Source organism: Gossypium arboreum, chromosome 7 (assembly GCF_025698485.1).
Source record: "Gossypium arboreum isolate Shixiya-1 chromosome 7, ASM2569848v2, whole genome shotgun sequence".
Classification (NCBI taxonomy): Eukaryota; Viridiplantae; Streptophyta; class Magnoliopsida; order Malvales; family Malvaceae; genus Gossypium; species Gossypium arboreum.
Window position 1 is genome coordinate 98,929,838 of NC_069076.1, and position 22,569 is coordinate 98,952,406.

General features: G+C 31.8%; 2 protein-coding genes across 4 annotated transcripts; both read left to right on the forward strand.

Annotated features, from left to right (window-relative positions):
- The first annotated feature begins 6,400 nt into the window (after positions 1-6,400).
- Positions 6,401-12,440, forward strand: LOC108467444 (protein STICHEL-like 2). Of its 2 annotated transcripts, none has more exons than XM_017768060.2 (8): positions 6,401-6,907; positions 7,572-9,240; positions 9,332-9,551; positions 9,804-9,989; positions 10,082-10,300; positions 10,783-11,473; positions 11,573-11,630; positions 12,112-12,440. In XM_017768060.2, exons 2-8 carry the CDS (start codon positions 7,672-7,674, stop codon positions 12,190-12,192), a joined length of 3,024 nt encoding a protein of 1,007 aa, XP_017623549.1. In that variant the 5' UTR covers positions 6,401-6,907; positions 7,572-7,671; the 3' UTR covers positions 12,193-12,440. The 2 variants fall into 2 exon arrangements, with proteins under 2 accessions (XP_017623549.1, XP_017623555.1); XM_017768066.2 differs by lacking the exon at positions 6,401-6,907 and adding an exon at positions 6,941-7,176.
- Positions 12,441-15,534: 3,094 nt separating this feature from the next.
- LOC108488602 (pentatricopeptide repeat-containing protein At5g50280, chloroplastic) lies at positions 15,535-20,503 on the forward strand. 2 transcript variants are annotated; one of them, XR_008286138.1, is made up of 3 exons: positions 15,535-16,538; positions 16,947-18,503; positions 19,967-20,503. XR_008286138.1 is itself a non-coding variant. In XM_017792924.2 (2 exons), the coding sequence occupies exons 1-2, from the start codon at positions 15,673-15,675 to the stop codon at positions 18,262-18,264; spliced, it is 2,184 nt and encodes a 727-aa protein (XP_017648413.1). In that variant the 5' UTR covers positions 15,535-15,672; the 3' UTR covers positions 18,265-19,958. The 2 variants fall into 2 exon arrangements, 1 of the variants encoding a protein (XP_017648413.1); XM_017792924.2 differs by lacking the exon at positions 19,967-20,503 and having other exon boundaries at positions 16,947-19,958.
- Positions 20,504-22,569: the final 2,066 nt, after the last annotated feature.

Here is a 22,569-nt window from a genome sequence, read left to right on the forward strand (position 1 = left end):
TCTAATCAAGTTCAAGCCTTTTCAAGTTTAATTTAAGTAATTTATGAGTACAAATGTCTCAATTACACCATTAGGAACAAGGGAAAACTTGACTTTGCGATCTCACTAAAAGAGTAGTGTGCATCGCTTAAACATCCCTTCACACCAAGCGAGCCCACGCGGATATTAAAAAATATATGGAGAAGAGTTCTTGACGACACCTATCAATCCATCGCATCTCTACCTGACAAACACCTTGTTTAGCACCTTCAAATCAACTTCAATAGTACTATCAATCGACATTTGCCACCTTACCATCGCACTTATGGAATAAAGAGATCAATTGTTAGGTCTCACTTCCTACCAACCTCCCTTTATAAGTACTTCTTGACACTAGAGTGAAGGGAGAGGCAAAGCTCACATGGTTTATATTCTACTCAAACCCAACCTTAATTTTCTCAAACCACTATTCTTAGCGACTCTTTAAACCACCTGAACCCATTCTAGTCTCTATTCGCAACAATTATGGGAATCTAACAGACAGTTATGTCTTTACCCACTAAAGGCTATAATCACTATAGACTAACAATGATTGTCTCGATTTAGAAAATATCATAGCGAGAGTTATAAGAAATGGACAACTAGAAAGATGCCACGTAAGCTTGCTTGCCATATTTGAAGTTTACAAATTTTTAAACAAAACCTTTAGGCTATAATCAATGTTGATATTGTGAAATTATCCAAGCCTATCAATGAAGACTAATCTATACGAAAAAACATATCTTAAGGATTGGATCAGATCATACATATCAGATCATTTGGATCTAAGATGTTAGATCGAGACATACTTTGAAGGCTTGTCTCCAACAGTCTAATTTACTTTGGTCTTTAGTATTATATTATATTAATTTTTTTAGCTTATTAGAAAAATAGATTAGATTGAAATTGATATTTAGTTTATCAACAAGTCTCAAAACTTTTATATATTAAGAGATTTGTACAGATTTTGTAATTGAACATTGATAGCACTTATCTACGTATAGTGGAACATATTAGAACATATTTTGTGAGTATATTTGAGAGAGTAAACAAATTACGTTTAGTGTCTAAGTTATCAGGGGAGAAATTAGAGATAAGTGATCTAGGTCTTTAAACACAAAAGTAATGTTGCTATATTAGGGTGTGATAAAACTTGAATCAGGATTAAAAATAATGAATTTACTCGCTAAACTTTGTAGACATATTGCGTAAATAATTTTTTGTGTTGTAGTTTATACAGTGTTATCTGAAATGCCCATTTCAAATTTCACTTTTAGTCAAGCATTCTCTTTTTTCCTCAGTAATTAGCAATTATTTATTCGTTTCAACACAAGTAGTATATAATTTAGTTATCACGTGTTATATTTAAAAAAAAAAAAGAAAAAAAAAAAGACAACATTCACCTAATTTTACTATAAATTAAGTTGAAGTGTATGAAATTATTTCAACACTTTCATAAAAGTTTTGCCCTTACATTATTATTTTGAAAAGTTTAGCTTTTAAATCAACAAAAAAAAAACATAATTTGAGCATTCAGCCATCCTAAAATTACAATCTAATACAATCATAAATTATACTTTTATACTCCTAAAAGATTCACAATTCAATTTTAGTATTTTTAAAATAAAATTGGATAAATTATAATAGAAGTCATTCAACTATGATATTTTTTTAGTTAGACAATTATGAAAAGTTATAAAATGATCATTCAACTATTCAATTTTATTTTATTTATCATCAATTGACTAAAGTAAAAATACAAATATCAAAAATTCAAAATAGTTAAGTGGCAAAAATAAAATAAAATAGTTAAATAATAGTTATATAATTTTTGTAATTGAATAACTAAAAAATCATAATGTGGATAACTACTAATATAATTGACCTATAGATTTTTGACTAGTCCTAAATTCAAGCGATAATATTTTCCCTTACTTTGAATCCTTCGAAAACCTCTTCTCCCTAAAATACAATGTAAGTTTTGTTTGTATTGGAAAAATATTATTAATTTGTTTTTCTTTAAGCCTTTAAAATTTTAATCAATTTTCTTCTCCTTCGGTTGTCACCCCAATGAAGATTCAACCAACACCTCAAAGATATCAAACCAAAACCCTAAATCCACGAAATTTGATTCTAATCTATTTGGTTACCAATTAAGCTGATCCCAGCCAGCGGAACTGGATTATTATCAAAATATTTAATTTATAGATTAACTATACCTAGAGTCACTAACTTATTAATAGTTTTACATTTTAATCACTTAAAAAAGTTACAAATTTTTCATTGAATTATTCAAAAAATTTTATTTAAGTCATTGAATTATTAAAGTTACTCTTCCATTTCTTTTATACAATTCAGTTTTTTTCATAAATCATTTTTGAGCATTTTTGAACACCACAAATCTGTAAATTAAAATTTAAATAGCTTTCTTCTATGATCTCCAACATTAACCATTAGATCGAGTTGAAATAAGATATATTTTTTAAATCATCGATAGTTACTAATCACCTGTAATAATCATTGAATCGTTACTCGAAGCTCGCTACTTGAATTTTTTTCAGTCATTTAAATAAAATGTTATGAATAGTTTAATAACTTAAATTATAACTATTGAATAATTCATTTTGTAACTTTTTAAATTAAAACATAAATTTATTAATAATTTAGTGATATTATACATAATTTTCTCAATTTATTTAATTTTTCATCAAGTTTCTTCTCAAGTTATGACTTCTATCACCAGTTCACCACCCCCGCAGAGAACATTCAACGAACGCCTGGAAGACATGAATAAGAAAGAACCCAAAAGAAATGCAAAGCTGAACCAACATCTTCAAACTGTTTATGCTCATTTGTTCCCTTGTTCCTTGATGGGTTGTTTTCTGTAAATAATAAGTCATCTTTACTTTATAGGAGAGTAATACGAGACATCATCCCCCTCCTGTCATTAGCTAACATTTTTCTGAGACATTTTTAAATGAACCCCCCTCCCCCATTGCAGCGACAACGTCGACGTAAAAATCAGGACCACTGAGCCATCCATTGATCGGCCACTCGGGGAGATAATGACGCTGTGCTGCGTCAAAATTGGCATGGGTACTGTGAGTAGTACTGCACGGGAAAAACTCAGATATGTCAACAAATGAAAAGGCTCAATATTCGAGACTAATTTGTTGGGTTTCTTTCATGTTAATATATTAATTCCTACTCGTGTTTAATTTCAATTTTACTTTAGTACTTAGATCAAATGATGTAAATTGACTTAATAATTGTTTTACATATATACTATAATAAAAATACATGGGTATTTAATTGAAACAAAAAACTAAGGCATAAGAATGAAAAAAATCTCAAATCCGATAATAAAATTAGATTTGAGGTAAGTTTGTATCGAGATATTTACAAAATACCTTAATATATATATATATATATATATATAAAGTTTTTGCTTTCAATATATAAATATATTAAATTTTAAGCCTAAATTTAAAAATAATATTTACTTTAAAATAAAAAATAAAATAATTAAATTAAATTCTGGTTGAGTTGAAGTTGAGTCTCCTATTAAATTTCAAGTTCGGAATGAATTTTTTTCTTAAGAGTCAGGGTTAGGAGGGGTGAATTAGTCAAGCTTCAGGTTGGGTTTAGGCGGGCAAAATTTCGCCTTGTCCCTCTCCGTTGCTATCCTTACTCAGGTGCCAAATTAAATATTGAAACCAAACTCGAGTACTTAATTGAAAAAAATATATAATTGAAAAAAATTGAGTACTGAATTGAATATTAAAGCCAAATTCATGTACTGGAGCCAAACTCACGTACCAAACAATATATTAACTCGTTTCTTTTTATTTATGACTATCATCCACTTACTATACTCAAATTTAATATTTAGTCATTGAGTATAATTTAGTCATTTATTTTTATGTTTTTTTTTAGTCATTGAGTATAATTTAGTCCTTTATTTTTATGTTTTTATGACGAAACTTTTGTTTTTTACTAGTCCAAGCATTATAAATCGGGGGAGGCAAGTCTTTACTAAAACTCGAACTTTAAACTTTAAAGTGTCGATATAGAACTTCAACTTCAACTATTTGTTGTTTTGAGTGATTGACACGAGTCCATATAATTAACATCATTAACTATTTGATTTATTATCAAGTGTGTTGTTAGTAAAAATAATTTTTTTCACGAGCATAATTATAACGTGACAAATATTTCACTTATTTAATTTTTAGGTATTTAAATATACTTTAAGGACACTCGTCATGAATGCTTGTATAATTTTTATTTTTCACTTGTAGAGTACCAAATAATGAACCTAATTAATTTTTTTCAAAATATTGATGTGAATTTTTTTAGAAATATTTATTCCAACAACAAAAGAAAGAGGAAAATTCATATGAGCATTTTAATTAAAAATTAATAAGATTAACTATTTAAATTAATTAATGATATTATAAAAATAGGGAGACCAAATTATTAACTATTTGAATGAATTAATGATATTATAAAAATAAAAATATCAATTTATATAAACTTGAAGTGTAAAGATTAAATTTTAAAATCGAACATAATAGAAGGACCAAGACTAAAATTTAACCTTTCTTCTTAACAGCTTCGAAAAGTCGGTAAATATAATAAGTGGACCCTGAATTGTACATTGGTTCTTCAGTGTTCACTTTTTAAGTTATGTTTCACAGCACCCATACCTTTGCTTCTTTTCAACACCGGCAAACCCCATGCCTTCTTCTAATGATTTTGCCTCTTATTACTTCACCATCAATTTTATTTTTACTTTTTATTAAATAAACCAGAAAAAAGATAAAAGGGAAAAACAACATCAGTCTTGATGGTTAATAAATATTTTTATTCCACATTAATTCTGAAATTTGATAAAAAATTTAATTTATCTCAAAATTTAGATTCTATTATTATGTTGTGACATGACATTTTGAGATTATGTCACTTTATTGTTCAGTTATTTTATATAAAATTTAAATAAATATTATTTTTTAAAATTAAGTAATGATGTGGCACATTCTTAAAGCGTAATGTCATTATAACTTAACAACGAAATTTAAATTTAAGAAAAACCTATCAAATTTTGACACTAATCTAAAAAAGAAAATATAATTTAAATATCAAAATGAAAAAAATTGTTAAATTCAATGATTAAAAACGTTTTATCCCATAATAAAAACCTTCAAAAGAATATTATAATATACACCTCTTTCAAGTTCAAATAAAGGCTTCCAAATTTAAAACACGAATCTAGCTTCATGAAGTTTTGTGAGCGTTAATCCATTTTGAAATGTTCAAAATTTCATCAAATTAAATATCGATACAAATGATTGAGATAAATCTTCGTAAAGTTAACTGGTATCATATTGGATTGCATATCTCAGAATATAAGATAAGAAGATCACATAAGAATTATTAAAGTGTAATTTTGCTTAATTCAATTTTTTTTTCAATAATGAACACGAGATTGATTGTACAAAATCCATTAAAAGATACAATCAAACAATTAAAATATTTTAATTGAACATGCAAACAAATAAAATAAGTTATAAAACTTGCACATTGCTGAGTGCAATAGTTAGTGCTTGCCTCGACAACAAGCAAACATATTTTTTTGCGATTGATGAGATTTGAACTCAACATTTAATATATTTTAATATATACATCATATTAATATATATTTAATTATATAATATATAAATATAAAATATTTATAAATTTTAAAAAGTAATTTAAATCAGCTAAGATTTTGAAAATTAAATTTCAAGCCGAACTTTTTTTCAATAATGCTGTAACTAAATTAGATTAGCTCGTTGAACCATTTGGATTGGGAACAGTTAGATATTGATAAAAAAAAAGGCATTGTACTGATTGATTGAATTGTGCAAAAAATTAGTTGAATCGAACGATTAAACTAAATTTTTAATATTTTTATAAATTTTTGATGATTTATTTAATCGAGTTGAATTGATTGGTTAGACTGACAAACCGATTACTTGATGGATTCATCTATTGTCTGTTTCTAAAAACCTTACTGTTCTTCAATATTATATGAATCGAATTAGATTCACAATTAAATCGGTTAAATTAAAAACCGACCGATATATTATTTTGAGCAAAATAGTTAAACTAATCTTTAAACGAAACACTCAAAACCAATTGAATTGAAGAAATCCAAATGATTTTATAAAATAAATAAATAAATATTTAATATGGAATCAATGGAAGTAATTAAATCAAGAATTAAATTTGACCGATTAGACCGTGAGTCAAAATTTGAGACACCTTTTGACCAGATGGAACTCATGCAAAAGAACCCAATCAAACCAAACCATGGTTTTACAAAACACTGTTTTTCCTTATTCAAGAGCCCCACAAAAACTAACTGAAAACCCCACCAACTGGCCAACACCACGAGACTACACCCTTTTTCCTTCCCTTACCTTCTGCAACACTCTGCACCCAACACATTACTAAAGAATTTTCTGGCAAAAAAATAAAAAAAATTTCCCTACAAACAAACACTCCCATTAATATATATCTATTTTTTTCTTTCTATTTATTAACACTCCCCGTACTCATTAATTACATTTACGAGTTTGCCATTTATCTTTCTGTCTTCTTCTCCAAGTTCGTCTTCTACATCAAAACCTATAAACAATCCAAAAGCTTAAAATATTGATGTTTTTTAGCTTTGGGTTTTTCTATTTTTAGAAAATAATGACAATGTATCCCACTTTTTACGCCAAACTTTTTTCAAATCTTTTTGTGAACTTCAATGACTTTGAGAGTTGTTTTTGAGGGTTTGAAGAGTGAAGACCTCTATCTCTAATTTTTTTTCTCATTTCCATAATATTCCATCTTACAGGTCTGACATTGTTTTATTTTTTCAATTGCATTCTTTTGTTTTTATTTGCATTTCTTTATTTCTTGGGCCATTACATTTTTATTATTATTTGTTTTTAGACCCCCTTTTTTTCAGTTACTATGAAATTTGAATTCTAGAGATTCTTGAACTTTGTATATGGAGTTTTTCTTTTATTTAATACAAAGTTATATTGCTTCAGCCTTTTACTCTTTGTTTGTTTTCTAGGCTATGGTTCTCCCTTTTTTTCTTTTGCTTTTTCTATTTTGAAGGTATGTAAAAGACTGAAACTAACTAAGTTGCTTCCCCAATGTCTAAGGTTTTAATTTTTAATAAATGTATATGAAAAATGTACTGCATTTTTTAGGTTTTGGGTGTTCATTTATCATGTAGTTTGATACATTGAGTGTATGTTTCTCATGAAAATGACTCGTCTTGTGGACATTTTCCCCCTCTTCTGTAATTTGCTTTAAAGAGATAATCTTAGAGGGTTTTTTATGCTTTGATTTGGATTTTTAACTGAAATTTTTCAGAAAATGAAACATATGGGCATTCTATACTGGTTTTGATGTAATGTTATGTTCATTTTCTAGTTTGCTTGTAGATTGTTTAATGGTTAATACAATGTCTTTTATGATTATTTTGTTTGTTTTTATTGTGGTTTCAGGTTATGAATTCATATCATGTTTCTAAATCCCGTTACATGAGCTTATGTTGAAGGAAAGAGCACTATTTTGATACTTAAAAATACTGCTATTTTGAAAAGAATGGATGGTAGAAGACATTCTGTTGATATACCAATCTCAAGAACCCTAATAGCACTTAGGAGAGTGAGGTCATTAAGGGATCCATCCACTAATTCCATGAGTAAATTCTCTTCTTTGTTTGATAATGTCAAGTGGGATACGAATTCAAGCAATGGGATCTCTTTGCAGTTTGTGAATGGTTGCATGGAAGCTGGTTCCGAGCGAAATGAATTTGACGAACGAAGAGAAGAGCAAGGTTATGATCTCGGGTTGCATCCTGTTCCTGAAAACTCTAACTCTAAGTTGATTGAATGTGAGAATGTGGAACAGTTAAGGAACATTGCTTCACTTGTTAGGACCGAAAAGGCCAGTGGATCGGATAGTCATAATGGTGATTTTACGGATTATGGATTAAACAAGGAAGAGGTCCAAAGCAACAGTCCCTTGGGTAAAAGATACAATGGTAATTTTAAGGATGATGGTATGAGCTTGATATGTATGGCACCTAGTTGTAATTATATGGAGGATTTAGCTTCATGCAATGAACCTGATCACTGTGATTCGAAACTGAAATGTCAATCTAGGAATCAAGTGCAATCATTTGGGGTTAATGGTGATGTTGCTAGCCCTTCCCTTGATGTTATTTCTAGTTGTAGTACCTCATTGTATGTAGATGAAAATGTTGATGCTGGGGATCGAAATCACCGTGGATGTGGAATAAGTTACTGTTGGTTAAAAACCCCGAGGTTGAGAGAATCCAATCCTTCATCTGATTTTGAAGACTTCCCTTTGTTGTCTTCAGATAAAGGTGAGACAACTCTTTGCGGGCAGAGCTTTTGGAAATGCATTAACGGTGAAATTAACCCTTATTCCGACACTCCTAGGAGCTTAGGCCAAAAATTCAGGCCAAAATCTTTCGATGAATTGGTAGGACAAGGCGTGGTTGTGAGGTCTCTTTTGAGTGCCATTTCTAAAGGAAGGGTAGCCTCTTTGTACCTTTTCCATGGTCCTCGTGGAACTGGGAAGACTTGCGCCTCAAGGATCTTTGCTGCTGCTTTGAATTGTCTTTCATTGGAGGAGGATAAACCATGTGGTCGGTGTCGAGAATGTATTACCTTCTTTTCTGGAAGGAGCAGAGATGTTAAGGAGGTTGACTCATTGAGAATCAATCGATCGGATAGGTTGCGGTCCCTTGTTAAGAATGCAGTTTCACCTCCGGTTTCTTCACGGTTTAAGATTTTCATCATTGATGAGTGCCAGTTACTGCATAGTGAGACATGGGCGACGGTTTTAAACAGCTTAGAGAAACTTTCTCATCACATTGTTTTTGTTATGAGTACTCCTGAACTCGATATGCTGCCAAGAAGTGCAGTTTCTCGGTCGCAAAAATATCACTTCCCGAAGATAAAAGATTCTGATATTTCAAACCGGTTGGAGAAACTCTGTGTTGAAGAAGGTCTAGACTATGATCAGGCTGCTTTAGGCTTCATTGCTGTTAAATCCAGTGGCTCATTAAGGGATGCAGAGATGATGCTCGAGCAGTTGAGTTTGCTCGGTAAAAAGATCACAATGTCCTTAACCTATGAGCTTGTAAGTGCTGTAAACTTTTCTTTTTCTAATCTCTTCCGGTGCTTACGTTTGCATCTAAGTTATTGATTGTCTTTTTCGTTCACTGGGGCAGATTGGAACTGTTTCAGATGATGAGTTGCTTGATTTGCTCGATCTGGCTTTATCTTGTGACACTTCAAATACGGTAATACGAGCACGGGAGCTAATGAGGTCGAAAATTGATCCTATGCAACTTATATCACAGCTAGCAAATCTCATTATGGACATTCTTGCCGGGAAATGTGAGGAAGGTAGCTCGGAAGCCAGAAGAAAGTTCTTCGGAAAGCATACTTGTAAGTTCTGTATATCCATGCAACACCCTTATTTTTCCATATATAGTATGTTGTTGATTTGATAATGATGCTGAATAAGTTGAAAATACGGGATTATAACCCATATTACCAATATATAGCAACCTTATATTTGGTAGATACCACTGAACCAAACTGAATAATTCAAAGGTTGTAAATGAATTCACAAGCATTCGCACAATGAAAGTATCGAGTGTTTCATTGTTTTGAGCATTGCAAGTTGTTGTATCACAGCTGAATCAAGCTTGCAAAAGTTGAGTCATGCACTGAGAACACTTTCGGAAACAGAAAAGCATTTGAGAGTGTCAAAGAATCAAACAACTTGGCTCACCGTTGCTCTTTTGCAACTAAGCTCTATGGAATCCAATTTCCCGGAGACAAACTATTCAAAATTATGTTTGGCAAATGCTCAACACAAAGGTAAGCGTTGTTATAATCAGTTGTAAAATTATACCTGAAATTTTTAATTTAGTTTAATGTATTGAGAAGGTTTGTTCTTTGTTCGGAAGCAGATGGTGACTCTAACGGCACATCATCGACTGGTGAGAGGTCGAATCATCCTTTCACTTGTATGTGTAATGGCATTAGCTCCTCTAAATTGGCGAAACGGGATGATTCCGAGAGAAGTCTTGAATCTATATGGAACAGAGCAACCGAATTATGCCAGTCTGGTTCCCTTAAGAAATTTCTGAGGAAACAAGGGAAATTGTCTTCTCTTCGTTTTAATCAAGGTACATGATTCTGATTTTTTTTTTTCTTCAACCTGTACCTAGGATATATGCTCATTGCTCGCATACGAAATTTAGCAAATTATGAAGCTGATTGTAAGAATAAACGTGCGCATGGATTGATGACGTAATGGACCCTTTTTGTCCCTTTTTGATGCATGGATACGTTGATGTTGAAACTAATGACTTGTCTATTGGTGCTGGAGTTTCTCCGGTAATTGTCCATTTCATAAACACTCTTGAGCATCCCTTGTCATATTTGAACATATTTTAGATCACTCTACTTGGCATAAACTATTTTGGCTTGCGGCTACAAGAATTTTCGGGAAACTTTACATGATCTTTCTTCGATATTGCTTTGTTTTCCATAATGCATTGAGAATTTCTCGTTCTTTATCGTCTCCAGGAGCTTTCGAGCTTTTGTACGGTGAATTATAGCTTTTTCCCATTCCATTTTTTAGGGTTTAATATTTCTTCAAATTCAGGTCTGGCTATAGCTGAACTAGAATTCTGCAGTCCTAATCACGTGTCTAGGGCTGAAAAATCATGGAAACATATCGCAAGTTCACTTCAATTGACTATCGGCTCAAATGTGGAGATTCGGATTAATCTTTCAGTTACTGATCCATCATTGAAGTTTGCCAAAGCAAGGAAACCATCTTTTAGTTTGTTTAGTTGTTCGCGCAGGCTGCATCTGAGGTCAAGTTCATCTACGAAAAGTGGAAGTGATTCCGAAGTTTCACAATACGCCTCGGAAAAACCGATGATAAGTGACAGACATAGACCTGTTTTAACTTATTACTCTGATCACGGATTAGAAATACCTCATAGTTGTTCTCATGGGTCTGAAGTGGTTCGAGCTTTCAGAAATAGTGAAGGGAACATACTAAGCACAGGTGCAACCCCATCTTGTGGTTCATTACGAGACGATACGTCTCGGACTCCTGCATATTTAGTTGATTCAACAAAAGGGGAAGGAAGGGACTGCGAATGCCAGATTCGTTCCGTTGAAGAGCCCAATTATCAGCCGAATTGTTTCCCTAGATCATTGAGGCCTCAAAAGAAGGCGCATTTGTCCAACACTACTAAAATGGAAGAAAACAAACTCACATTATCTATTCCCGGGGTTTGTTCCAATGATCCTTATTCCTTTTACAGCTCTGATAACGAGGATAGGTAAGAAGTCTTGTCTTTTCCTTTTTGAGACATGCATATGGTATGTATATGAACATGTATACGACTCTTTTATCCTCAATGATTACTCATTTTGGGCAGGTTGAAGGAGAACTCCGAGGTGCTTTGTTGGAGAACCCCTACTTTTCCATTAAAGAAGGTAAAAGTTAATGACACTAATGTTATCGAATTGTCTCGAGAATTGGATGGAAATACGACTGTGTTTGAGTACACTTAGCCACCGGTAAAAGTATCATGGAGATCCTTGTATCAGAAATTAGATTGCATTTTGCCCTTGTACGTTATATCAAAAAGTAAACTGGTTATTTTGTTAAAAATTCATTCATTTTTACTATTAAAAATAGGTTTTTCTATATTAGTATGAAGTACATGTGTAACTGTTTAATTATTCTTTCAGCCACGCTAATTTTTAACATAAAAAATGAATGAAATTTTTAACAAAAATGATCAATTTGTTCTTTGATTTAATGCACTGAATTAATTTGCTCATTTTTTAGTGGCATGAGATAAAATGCAATCGACTTCTAGTATAGGAGTTTTCATGGTACCTTTATCCTTAGTTATTTGTAGTTATTTCTGATTATACGGCATTGACATTTTTAACTTGATGAATACTGCAGGCTTGGCAGCTGACATATAACCAACGTAGTCGGAGGCCGCACATAGTGGATTGGGTTCTTCCTTGCTCGATCGCCAAGTAGGTCGGTGTGGGCATGGTTGCGAGGTCTAAAGGATCAGTACAAGGTTCCAAGTAGTGATTAATGGCACATTTTTGTAAGTATATATAAATCTTATATGAAACTAGATATTGATGTTAACTGTTACAGATGAAGCATAGACATGACAGTCCTATGTATATTCCGAAACGTTAATGTTTGTTGGTTGTTCAACCCTTTCGTAAGGATTTTTTGGTTCAATAATCATTAACCGATTGGATTTTTTGGTTTAATCTTATTTTTTTATATTAAATTTTAAAAAAATATAAAATAATAATAATTTAAAAAAATATAAAAAAATTAAAGTAAAAACATTTTAAAAAAAATTAAAAAAGGAAAAAAGATTATTTTTACAAAATTAATGGGAAGTATAGGTTTGAATCTAGTTGTTCATTTTAATTTAGAGATGCTAAAACCTTGAATATTGGAATGGGCTATGGATTGCTAGTGGCTTTTGGAAGCTAAGACAGTATTAATGGGGAATTCAGTGGCTTTTGGAATTGTAAATTCTTATTGCCATTATTGAGAGCGATTCTCTTGTGGTAATTAGGTTTCTTAATGGTTGGTTTATCTAATTAGTGAGATAAAATAATTTTTTTAAAATGCAAATTAACTCATCTATCCACAGTTTCAATTAGCTTTAAGTACGATATATCTAGGGTAATAAGCAAGACTAAATCGACAAAAAATTTACACAATTTAAGTAAGAAAAGGGAGATCTATCAAATAATGGTAAACAATAACAATAAAAAAGAACACACAGAAAATTTAAAATAACAAGTCCAAATCTACTCATCATACTATTTATTATTATTCCTAAATAATCTAAATGTAGAAATATATCAAGTAGTTGACCATTCGAGCATCATTGTCCAACCCAATTCTTAACATTCAAGCATCATCGTCCAACTCGATTCTTAGTAAATTTTATATATGTTTTGTATTCAAATCGACTGATGAAATTATTTATTGTTGTTCCTAAATAATTTAAAATAAAAATCTAATTCCTAACAAAAAAACTACTAATTTTACATGTGTTTTGCACTCTACAATTTAAATAAGTGTCAAACAAGTATCTAATAAAAATATTCATTATAGCTCTATACAAATCAAGACAGGGCATAATTCATGTATCTGTATTTTTAGGTTGTTTATATAGAAATATTTCTAGTTGATAAAATGATAATTTTGGTGTACCTTTTTTCAATTAATTAATTATTTTATGATTTTATAGTTAGAAAAATATTGTGTAAAATATATTAAAAAGTAGAGTATATTAGATAATTAGTTATTAAATTATAGGTAAGTTTTATTTTGTTTATTTAATTAAAAAATTACAATTTGATCATTGAACTATTCAAAAGTTTTCTTAAATCATTAGGTTGTTAAAATTAATGCCATTTTCTATTTGCACTTGTTGTATCAATCGAAAGATCTCTTTTTTTTTTCTTTTTTACGGTTCAATTTTTTCATGAAATAACTTTGGATGTCATGAATCTATGAATAAAAATTCAATCAATTTTTTTCACCAATTTCCAACATTGATCATCAAATCGACTTGGATCTAAGGTATGTTTTTCTATTTGTCGATGGTTACTGATTTACCATACCGATTGTTGAATTATTGCTTGGAGCTCCTTGACGAAACCTTTTTCTAAAAAAAAATTGAATAGCCTAGTGACTTAAATAAAAACTTTTGAATAGTCCAGTAACTTAAATAAAAACTTTAAAATAGTTAAATGACCAAATTATAACTTTTTTTAATTAAATGACCAAAATAAAAAGTTATCTATAATTTAGTGACTAATGATGTAGTTATTTTTTTAGGTAAACTATATAATTAGTTAATAAACTATTAGATGGTCACTGAATTACGAGAACTTTCAATTTGTCACTAATTTATCTTTCATTTTTTTTTGTCACCCCTATTAAATTGTTAACAGTAAATGGGAGGTGACACTTTTTATTTGGTATAATAATATATTTAGTCCTTTACACTTGTACATTTTATTAAATTAATCCTAATTTTAAATAATTCAACAAAATTAACTCTTCACGTTTAAAAATTTTATCAATTTAATTCTCAAACACATCTTAAACAAAAATGGCAACCAATAAATCTAACTCTAGCATGGGTTTGACAGCTTTGGGTTATTTGGTGCCTGTTAAAAACATTTTCTTTACCATTCCTCTAAAGGTAAAGACTAATGCAATAAATCCCACAATTCCACTATGGATAATTTAACAAGCTTCTCTCTTAAGCACAGTAGACTAAAATTTGTAAGTAAAAACCATATCATCCTATGTTTACATTATACCCAAAGGATTGCCATATCAATTCTCTCTCTCTCTCTCTAGAAGAAAACATATAGTAGCACTAAAATTAAGAACTCAGAGATGCAACGACAATGTTGATGGTGGGTCCGAAATGACCCAGTTTGAGAATGTCGGCAGAAAGGTCGGAGCAGGGCTTTTTCTTGGAGTTGTACAGTTGAGAAGTCAACGAATTGAAGAAGATAGAAAAAGAGGAAGTGGCAACCATGTTTTCTTTAAGATGAAGTTAAAAATGCTTTGGGTTTTTAGAAACTACTTTGAAGAAACCTAAAGCGGATTCGTTTAGATTATTTTTTTCCCATTTTAGAGAAGAGAGAAAAATGAATGCAGAATGGGGAGGGGTTTCTATGCATGATGAAGATATGTTTGGAACCAAATTTATTGAATATAAATATGGAGGGTTAAATTTATAAAATTATTTAGAATTAGGACTAATTTAATAGAATATGTAAATATTGAGGATTGAATATGTTATTACACTGGGTAAAAAAAAAGACCATCTCACCATTTTTATTAACAATTCAAGGGAATGACCAAAATAGAATGAATGATAATATTGGTTATAAAATTGAAAGTTTTGTAGTTTGATGACTAAGACCGAAACATGCTAATAGTTATGTGACTAATTATATAGTTTATCCCATATTTTTAACTTTTAACTAAAAAATTAATATTTAAAAGAATTAAATATCTAAGTTAATATATACTCCAAGTTTCTATATTTTTATTACATTTGAAATATATTTATTCTATTTATGTTCTCAGGAATTTAGTCTCTCTAATTTTAAAATTTAATAATTAAAGTTCAATTGTTAATATAGTTAATTTTTTTTAAATTTAAGTTCGTTATAATATCGTTTTTTTGTTTCATGATTTTTAAGGAGAATTTTCTTATTTCAAAATATCACATCATTTAATTTAATAATTAAATAAATAATTAGACCTGAATTTTAAATTTAAAAGTAAAGAGAAAATTTTTGAAAATGTATTTGAGGAGACTAAAATTTCAAATATACAAAACCATATTTTAAGCTTAATTTTAATGCCTCTGCTGTTTATCATCAGAGCTAATATAACCGTATATTCTCTGTTTATATCAGCTTAAAAAGAGAAAAAGAAAACTATTCAACTATGGCGATGAGTCAGTTCAGCTCGTGTTCTTCATTTCCCTTCATCTATCACACTCACTTTTTAAATAACCATTGTTCGAAATCCCCTTTTCTTCTACAAACTTCAAAAACTTTTCCTTCCTTCACCCTTTTCGCATCGCTTCCTCCTCCTTCATCCCCTATTTTCCTCCCTTTTCTTCAAGAACCTGAAGAACAAGAGCTACCAATTGATAACCCAAAACACCCACAGCTTGATGATGAAGAAGAAGAAGAGGAGGAGGATAATCATATAAAAGACCCAATCATCAGATTCTTCAAGTCCCGTCCCTCGGCGCCTGACCCACCGAGTCAAGGCAAATTCTCCCTCCAAAAGAACCGTCGGTCTTCTTGGCACCTCGCCCCGGATATCCGGTCCTTACCCGACCCGGAATTTGACTCCGAACCGGAGCCTGATAATGAAGAAGAAGAAGACTTGTTCTCAGAAGCAAAACAACTAACAGGTGATATGCTTGAAGACTCAACTGAACTACCTGACGGAATTGTGGGAGAAATCATTCGCGCTGCGAGAAACTTGCCGGAGAATTCTACATTGGGTGAGTTCATGGGAGGTTATCAAGGGAAATTAAGTGAAAAAGAATGCTTGGAAGTGTTGTCATTGATGGGAAAACAAGGACTTGCTTTGGGCTGCTTGTATTTTTTTGAATGGATGCGTTTGCAGGAGCCTTCACTCGTTACTCCACGAGCTTGTTCGATTATCTTCCCTGTGTTGGGGAGATGGGCAATGGGTGATAAATTGATGGTTTTGTTTAGAAATTTGCCACAAAGTAAGGGTTTCAGAGATGTTCATGTCTATAATGCAGCTATTTCTGGGCTTTTATGCTCGAAAAGGTAAAGCTTTTCTGAGCTTTTTAGATAAATGTAATTGTTTAGTGATAGGTAAAAGTATGTGTAAGAGTTATGCATTTCCCCCTTCTACTTAATGGGCAAAGCAAATTGCTTAGTTAAAATTTTTATTTATTTGTAGTGTTAAAAACTGAGGTGGCTGATGTAATAATCATACGATACCTCATGTTAATTTATTAGGATCAGTTTTAACATTAGAAATAGATGAAAATTTTGACAGAAAGCATCAATTTGCTCTTTAATCTAACGTAGGGAAATTATTGTACCATTTTTTAAAGTAGTTAAAGTAGAGGGGGCAGAGTGCAATCCAGCTCTTAGTACAGGGCTTCCATGGTACATTTGCCCTTAGTTATACTATTTTCATATATATATATATGTTTACAATTTATATAGGTATAATGATGCTTGGGAAGTTTACGAGGCCATGGAAGCTAACAATGTTAAACCCGATCATGTTACATGCTCTACAATGATTACAATTATGAGAAAAACTGGGGGTACTGCAAAAGATTCATGGCAGTTCTTAGATAGAATGAATAGGAAAGGAGTGAAATGGAGTGTTGAAGTTTTGGGGTCGATAATAAAGTCTTTTTGTGATGAAGGGTTGAAGAATGAAGCTCTTATTATCCAATCTGAAATGGAGAAGAAAGGGGTTCATTCAAATACCGTCGTGTACAACACTTTGATGGATGCTTATTGTAAATCGAACCAAATCGAGGAAGTTGAAGGCCTTTTCGCTGAGATGAAAATGAAAGGACTTATGCCTACATCTGCTACCTTTAACATATTAATGGATGCATATAGTCGGAGAATGCAGCCGGAGATCGTTGAGAAACTGCTTGTTGAAATGCAGGATATGGGGTTAAACCCGGATGTGAAATCGTATACTTGCCTGATAAGTGCCTATGGGAGACAGAAGAAGATGAGTGATAGGGCAGCTGATGCTTTCTTGAGGATGAAGAAAGTTGGTCTAAAACCGACTTCACATTCGTATACATCTCTTATCCATGCTTACTCCATTAGTGGTTGGCATGAGAAAGCTTATACTGCATTCGAGGATATGCAGAGAGAAGGTCTTAAGCTGTCCATTGAAACATACACTGCTCTATTGGATGCATTTAGGCGTGCAGGGGACACTCAAAGATTGATGAAAGTATGGAAGTTGATGATGAGCGAAAAAATCAAAGGCACACGCGTTACCTTCAACATCCTTCTCGACGGATTTGCAAAACAAGGTCAATATATTGAAGCAAGGGATGTTATTTCCGAGTTTGGGAAGATTGGGTTACAACCAACGGTGATGACATATAATATGCTAATGAATGCATATGCAAGAGGAGGCCAACACCTGAAATTACCACAATTGTTGAAAGAAATGACGGTTCTTGATTTAAAACCGGATTCAGTCACTTATTCAACAATGATCTATGCTTTTGTTCGTGTTCGGGATTTCAAGAGGGCATTCTATTATCACAAGCAAATGGTGAAAAACGGGCAAGTTCCAGATGTTAAGTCCTACGAAAAGCTCAGATCAATATTGGATGTAAAAGCTGCAAAACAGAACAAGAGGGATAAGAGTGCTATACTAGGTATAATCAACAGTAAAATGGGGATGGTGAAAGCAAAAAGGAAAACAAAGAAAGATGAGTTCTGGAAGTATAAGAAAAGGAACCATAGAACTCCCGATGTTGCTCATGATGGTCAGAAATGAATGCCACCTTTCCGTTACATGAGAGCTTAAGTTGTTCGACATAAGTATTTGGATATTGGTGTTGGTCCGTTGGATATGAAAATGTGTCAGGGTCGTACACCGAGTTGATTTCATCTCCTCATAGCTCTCTAGGAGAGGCCATGGTCTTTTAGATTGGATATACAAGTGTTCATAGTCTCTTCAACATTCTTCAAACGTGTGAGGCATCTTTTCTGGACAAAATCGCGAGATTCAATAAGGTAAAGGAGATAATATCTGATAAATTGGTTTGAACTATGATAACATATCATGGGAATTAAATGGCTACTGTTAGGTTAGCCTCATTTATGTTTGCATCTCTTTCTAGGCTAACTTTTGCAAATACTTTTCTAAATATAGTAGTTATAATAATTAATAGATGCCATGCAGCCTTTGTAGTTTCTTTTGATATTTTTTGGGAAAATTAAATTAGTAGTCATCCAACTATGGTTCTTTTTCCTTTTTGTCACTCGACTATGAAAAGTTACAAAATGGTCACCTAATTATAATTCTTTTTTCTTTTTTGGTCATCCAACTATTCAATTTTGTCTTTTTGAGTCACTCAACTATCTTGAATTTTTGAGTGTTTCCTTTTTTATGTTAACTAGTTGGTGACCAAAAAAAGAAAAAAAAGTTATAGTTGGATGGCCAATTTTTATCTTTTCATAGTTGAATGATTAAAACAATAAAAAATCGTAGTTGAATTATCCTAATTTTTTAATTTTTGGTTTGATAGGAGGATTAACCTTGTAAAGATTTCTTAATACGATAATTAACTTTAATTATTTGTTTGGTTGTGAAAATCAATTGATTAGTTATTACACCACTTAGTTTTTCTTAATTTGAGGAAAATTTTTATACTTGTTGAATTGGTAAATTCTATCAAGTGTTTTTCTTCCTCTATTTCTTTTAATGTTTTCAATAGTGTTTTTGCTCAAAAATAAATTATTATATTTTCTTCTTCACTTCTTTCAGCATCATTTCAGCTAATATAATAAATTTTAAAACATTAAAAAATTCCAATCTTCTAAATTTTCAACCATATCATTCCTATAAAATTACATGTCAAATTTTGCTTGGATTTTATTTTATGGAATATTTTATAAAATATTTTCATTTAAAACTATTTTTAATTAAGTTTATTTCAAAGGCATATAAAAGTTTATAATGTAATTTTATTGAAGTAACACATTTGGTAAATATATCTTTCCCAATGGTCACTAAATTGTTTTTAAGGTGTGATTGATGAGAGAGAGATTATGCTTATCCATCATCTAGTAAAAATATTATCTTAGGATAGTACTTAACATCATCCAAGATGCAACATGTCTCGAAAACAATATGGAATTATTTATCTAACATCCGAAGACGCATGTAAGGCATTGGTATTGGATGGAAATTATGAGTGGCATGAGATATTACGTGAAGCATTTTTCAGAGGATTGCTTATAGGTTTTCTGACTTGGGAATGATGATTGATCATGGAGGAAATTTAAAAATATAGTCCTCTTCAAGATAAACATAATTTCTTAATTATGGAAGAATTTGTTTATGATAGAGTTGCTTTACTTGGTGAGCACAATGAATTGTATAATGGCTAAAATCTTTGACCAAAATCTGTTTATGATGCACTTGTTAATGTTATGTATAATGGATTTGGTGTGTTCTTTTTCATATATGGTAGAGTTGATACTTGTGGAGATCAATCATTGCTGGGGTTAGATCAAAAGGTAAAATTGTTGTTGTTGCATCTTTAGAAGAAGTTTTCTGTTGTTGTTACCTAGGAAAGAAATGCTCACTCTAGATTTGAGATTCCCTTGAACTTCAATAAGGATTCATGTTGTCGTGTTAAATAAGGTAATGAAGCTCTAATGACACATAGAAATGCATTTGAATCAATTGATGGCATGTTGAGGGACATTATACGTTTTATCGATCCTGATTCTGAGCATAAAATATTTGATGGAAAAATATCTTTATTGGATGGTGATTTTCGTTAAATTCTTAAAGGTAGCAAGGCTGACATTTGACAGAAATATGGACCCTCAAAAATGGAGAGAAGAATGAATTTTATTGCTCAATCAATTAAGAGAGTACAAGGAAACAAAAAGAATAGTGCAGTGAATTAACCAAGAATAGTGATCTATTTAAACTAAAAAGTCTCCTAAAATATTTCAACTAAATGGAGAGTAACTCACGTACTCCTTATTTGCTCAAATCAACGAACTAACTTCTGACTCTTAAAATAAAACACTTGACTAACAATAAGTTGCACTAACTTGTAACAGCCTCCCTTAGTGCAAGCTTCTTGTCAATAATGCCAAGATCTCCACGGAAAACTTCAAACTTAGTCTTTGCGAGCGCCTTAGTAAAGATGTCTGCAACTTGTTCATCAGTTCGAATTTTCAGCAACTCAATAACATGAGATAACACTTTCTCTCGAACAAAATGATAATGAGTTTCAATATGTTTCGAACGAGCATGGAACACAGGATTTCCAGCAAGCTTTATAGCACTCTCATTGTCACAATAAATCTGAATCGGATAATTGAAAATAATTGCCATTTCTTGAAAGAGTCTCCTTAGCCACAAACATTCTTGAGTAGCCATTGTAGCTGCTATATATTCTGCTTCGCAACTTGAAAGTGCCACAGTAGTTTGTTTCTTACTACACCATGAAATCGCAGCGGAACACGTTGTAAAGCAAAAACCTGTTGTAGAATGTCTGTCATTCACATCATTAGCCTAATTTGCATCTAGAAAGCCACTTAAAGAAAAAATCTTAGATTGCTCGTACATTAAACCAGAACTTAGAGTGCCCTTGATGTAACGAAGAATCCTCTTTGCTGCAATTAAAGGACCCTCACATGGTTGGTCCATAAATTGAGAAATAACTCCAACAGAAAGTGCGATATCAGGCATTGTGATAGTTAAATAAAATAAACTACCGACAAGTTGACGAAAAAGCGTTGCATCTTCTAAAGGTTTTCCTTCATTTTTAGCTAACTTGAGATTAGATTCCATAGGAGTTGACTTTGCTTTTGAACCTTCCATGCGAAACCTTTGTAACAAGCTTGTTGCATACCCTTTTTTTAGAGATAAAATAACCATCACATTTTTCAATTTCTAAATAAAGGAAACAACTAGCTTTACCCAAACTTTTCATTTCAAAATGAACCATCAAAGCATATTGAAGACTGCTAATTTCAGCACTATCATCACCCGTAATAATCATATCATCCACATAAAGTAAAAGTAAAGTGCATTTAGTGGTTGTTTTCTTAACGAATAAGCTTGGATCAGTACTTGAATATTTAAAACCAAAAAAATCAAGATATTGAGCAATCTTACCTAACCAAGCATGAGGAGTTTGCTTGAGACCATATAGCGTTTTCTTAAGTCTGCACACATGATTAGGATATTCCTTAAATACAAATCCCTGCGGTTGTTCCATAAAAATATTGCGATCCAGCTCACCGTAAAGGAAAGCGTTTTTCACATCTAGTTGCCACAAATTCCAACCTTTGCTAGCAGCTAGAGAGATAATTGCTCATACAGTTGTCATTCTTATAACAGGACTAAAAGTCTCATCATAATCTCGACCGTACTATTGAGAAAATCCACGGGCAACAAGACGGGCTTTAAATCTATCAATGGTACCATCAGTCTTTTTCTTCAAGTTGTAAACCCACTTACAAGTAATTAAGTCAGTATCAATAGGCTTTGGTACAAGCTCCCACGTGTCATTTTTGTTAAGTGCTGAAATCTCTTCTACCACGCATCTTTCCATTCTGGAACTCATTTAGCCTCGTTGTACAATTTGGGCTCATTTCCACATGAATCTTTCATAAAAAAAACAAGACATAACAGAAAAATGATTCATCTCAACCAAATAATCAGACAAATGTGATGGAGGCCTTTTCTGACTTGGTGGATTTTTTCGTGTGGCATCCTCAATACTTGTGGTGGCTTCAACATTTTCTTCAAATTGAGTGCATTTCTCAATTGATGAAACATCATTAAGGAAAAATGGAAGACTAGTTGTGCTTTCGTTGCCATTAGGATCATCTTTATGACAAGAGACTTCGTCGAACACCACATCGCGAGAAATGATGACCTTCTTTGTCCCCGGATCCATACATCTCCAGCCTTTCCTATAGGCATCATAGCCAACAAAAATGCATTTCTTGGCCTTTGGGTCAAGCTTAGTTCGATTGTGTTTTAATACATGAACATAATAAATAGACCCAAAAATACGAAAGTAACTCACATTGGGTTTACGATGGT

What these genes read in the sequence shown, in the direction of transcription:
- LOC108467444 (XM_017768060.2), top strand. Translation starts at nt 7,672, where the DNA reads ATGGATGGTAGAAGACATTCTGTTGATATACCAATCTCAAGAACCCTA. An exon ending in GTTCTTCGGAAAGCATACTT is followed by an intron (nt 9,552 to 9,803) that starts GTAAGTTCTGTA and finishes GTTGTATCACAG; the next exon opens with CTGAATCAAGCTTGCAAAAG. An exon ending in TTCTCTTCGTTTTAATCAAG is followed by an intron (nt 10,301 to 10,782) that starts GTACATGATTCT and finishes CTTCAAATTCAG; the next exon opens with GTCTGGCTATAGCTGAACTA.
- LOC108488602 (XM_017792924.2), top strand. Translation starts at nt 15,673, where the DNA reads ATGGCGATGAGTCAGTTCAGCTCGTGTTCTTCATTTCCCTTCATCTAT. An exon ending in GGGCTTTTATGCTCGAAAAG is followed by an intron (nt 16,539 to 16,946) that starts GTAAAGCTTTTC and finishes CAATTTATATAG; the next exon opens with GTATAATGATGCTTGGGAAG.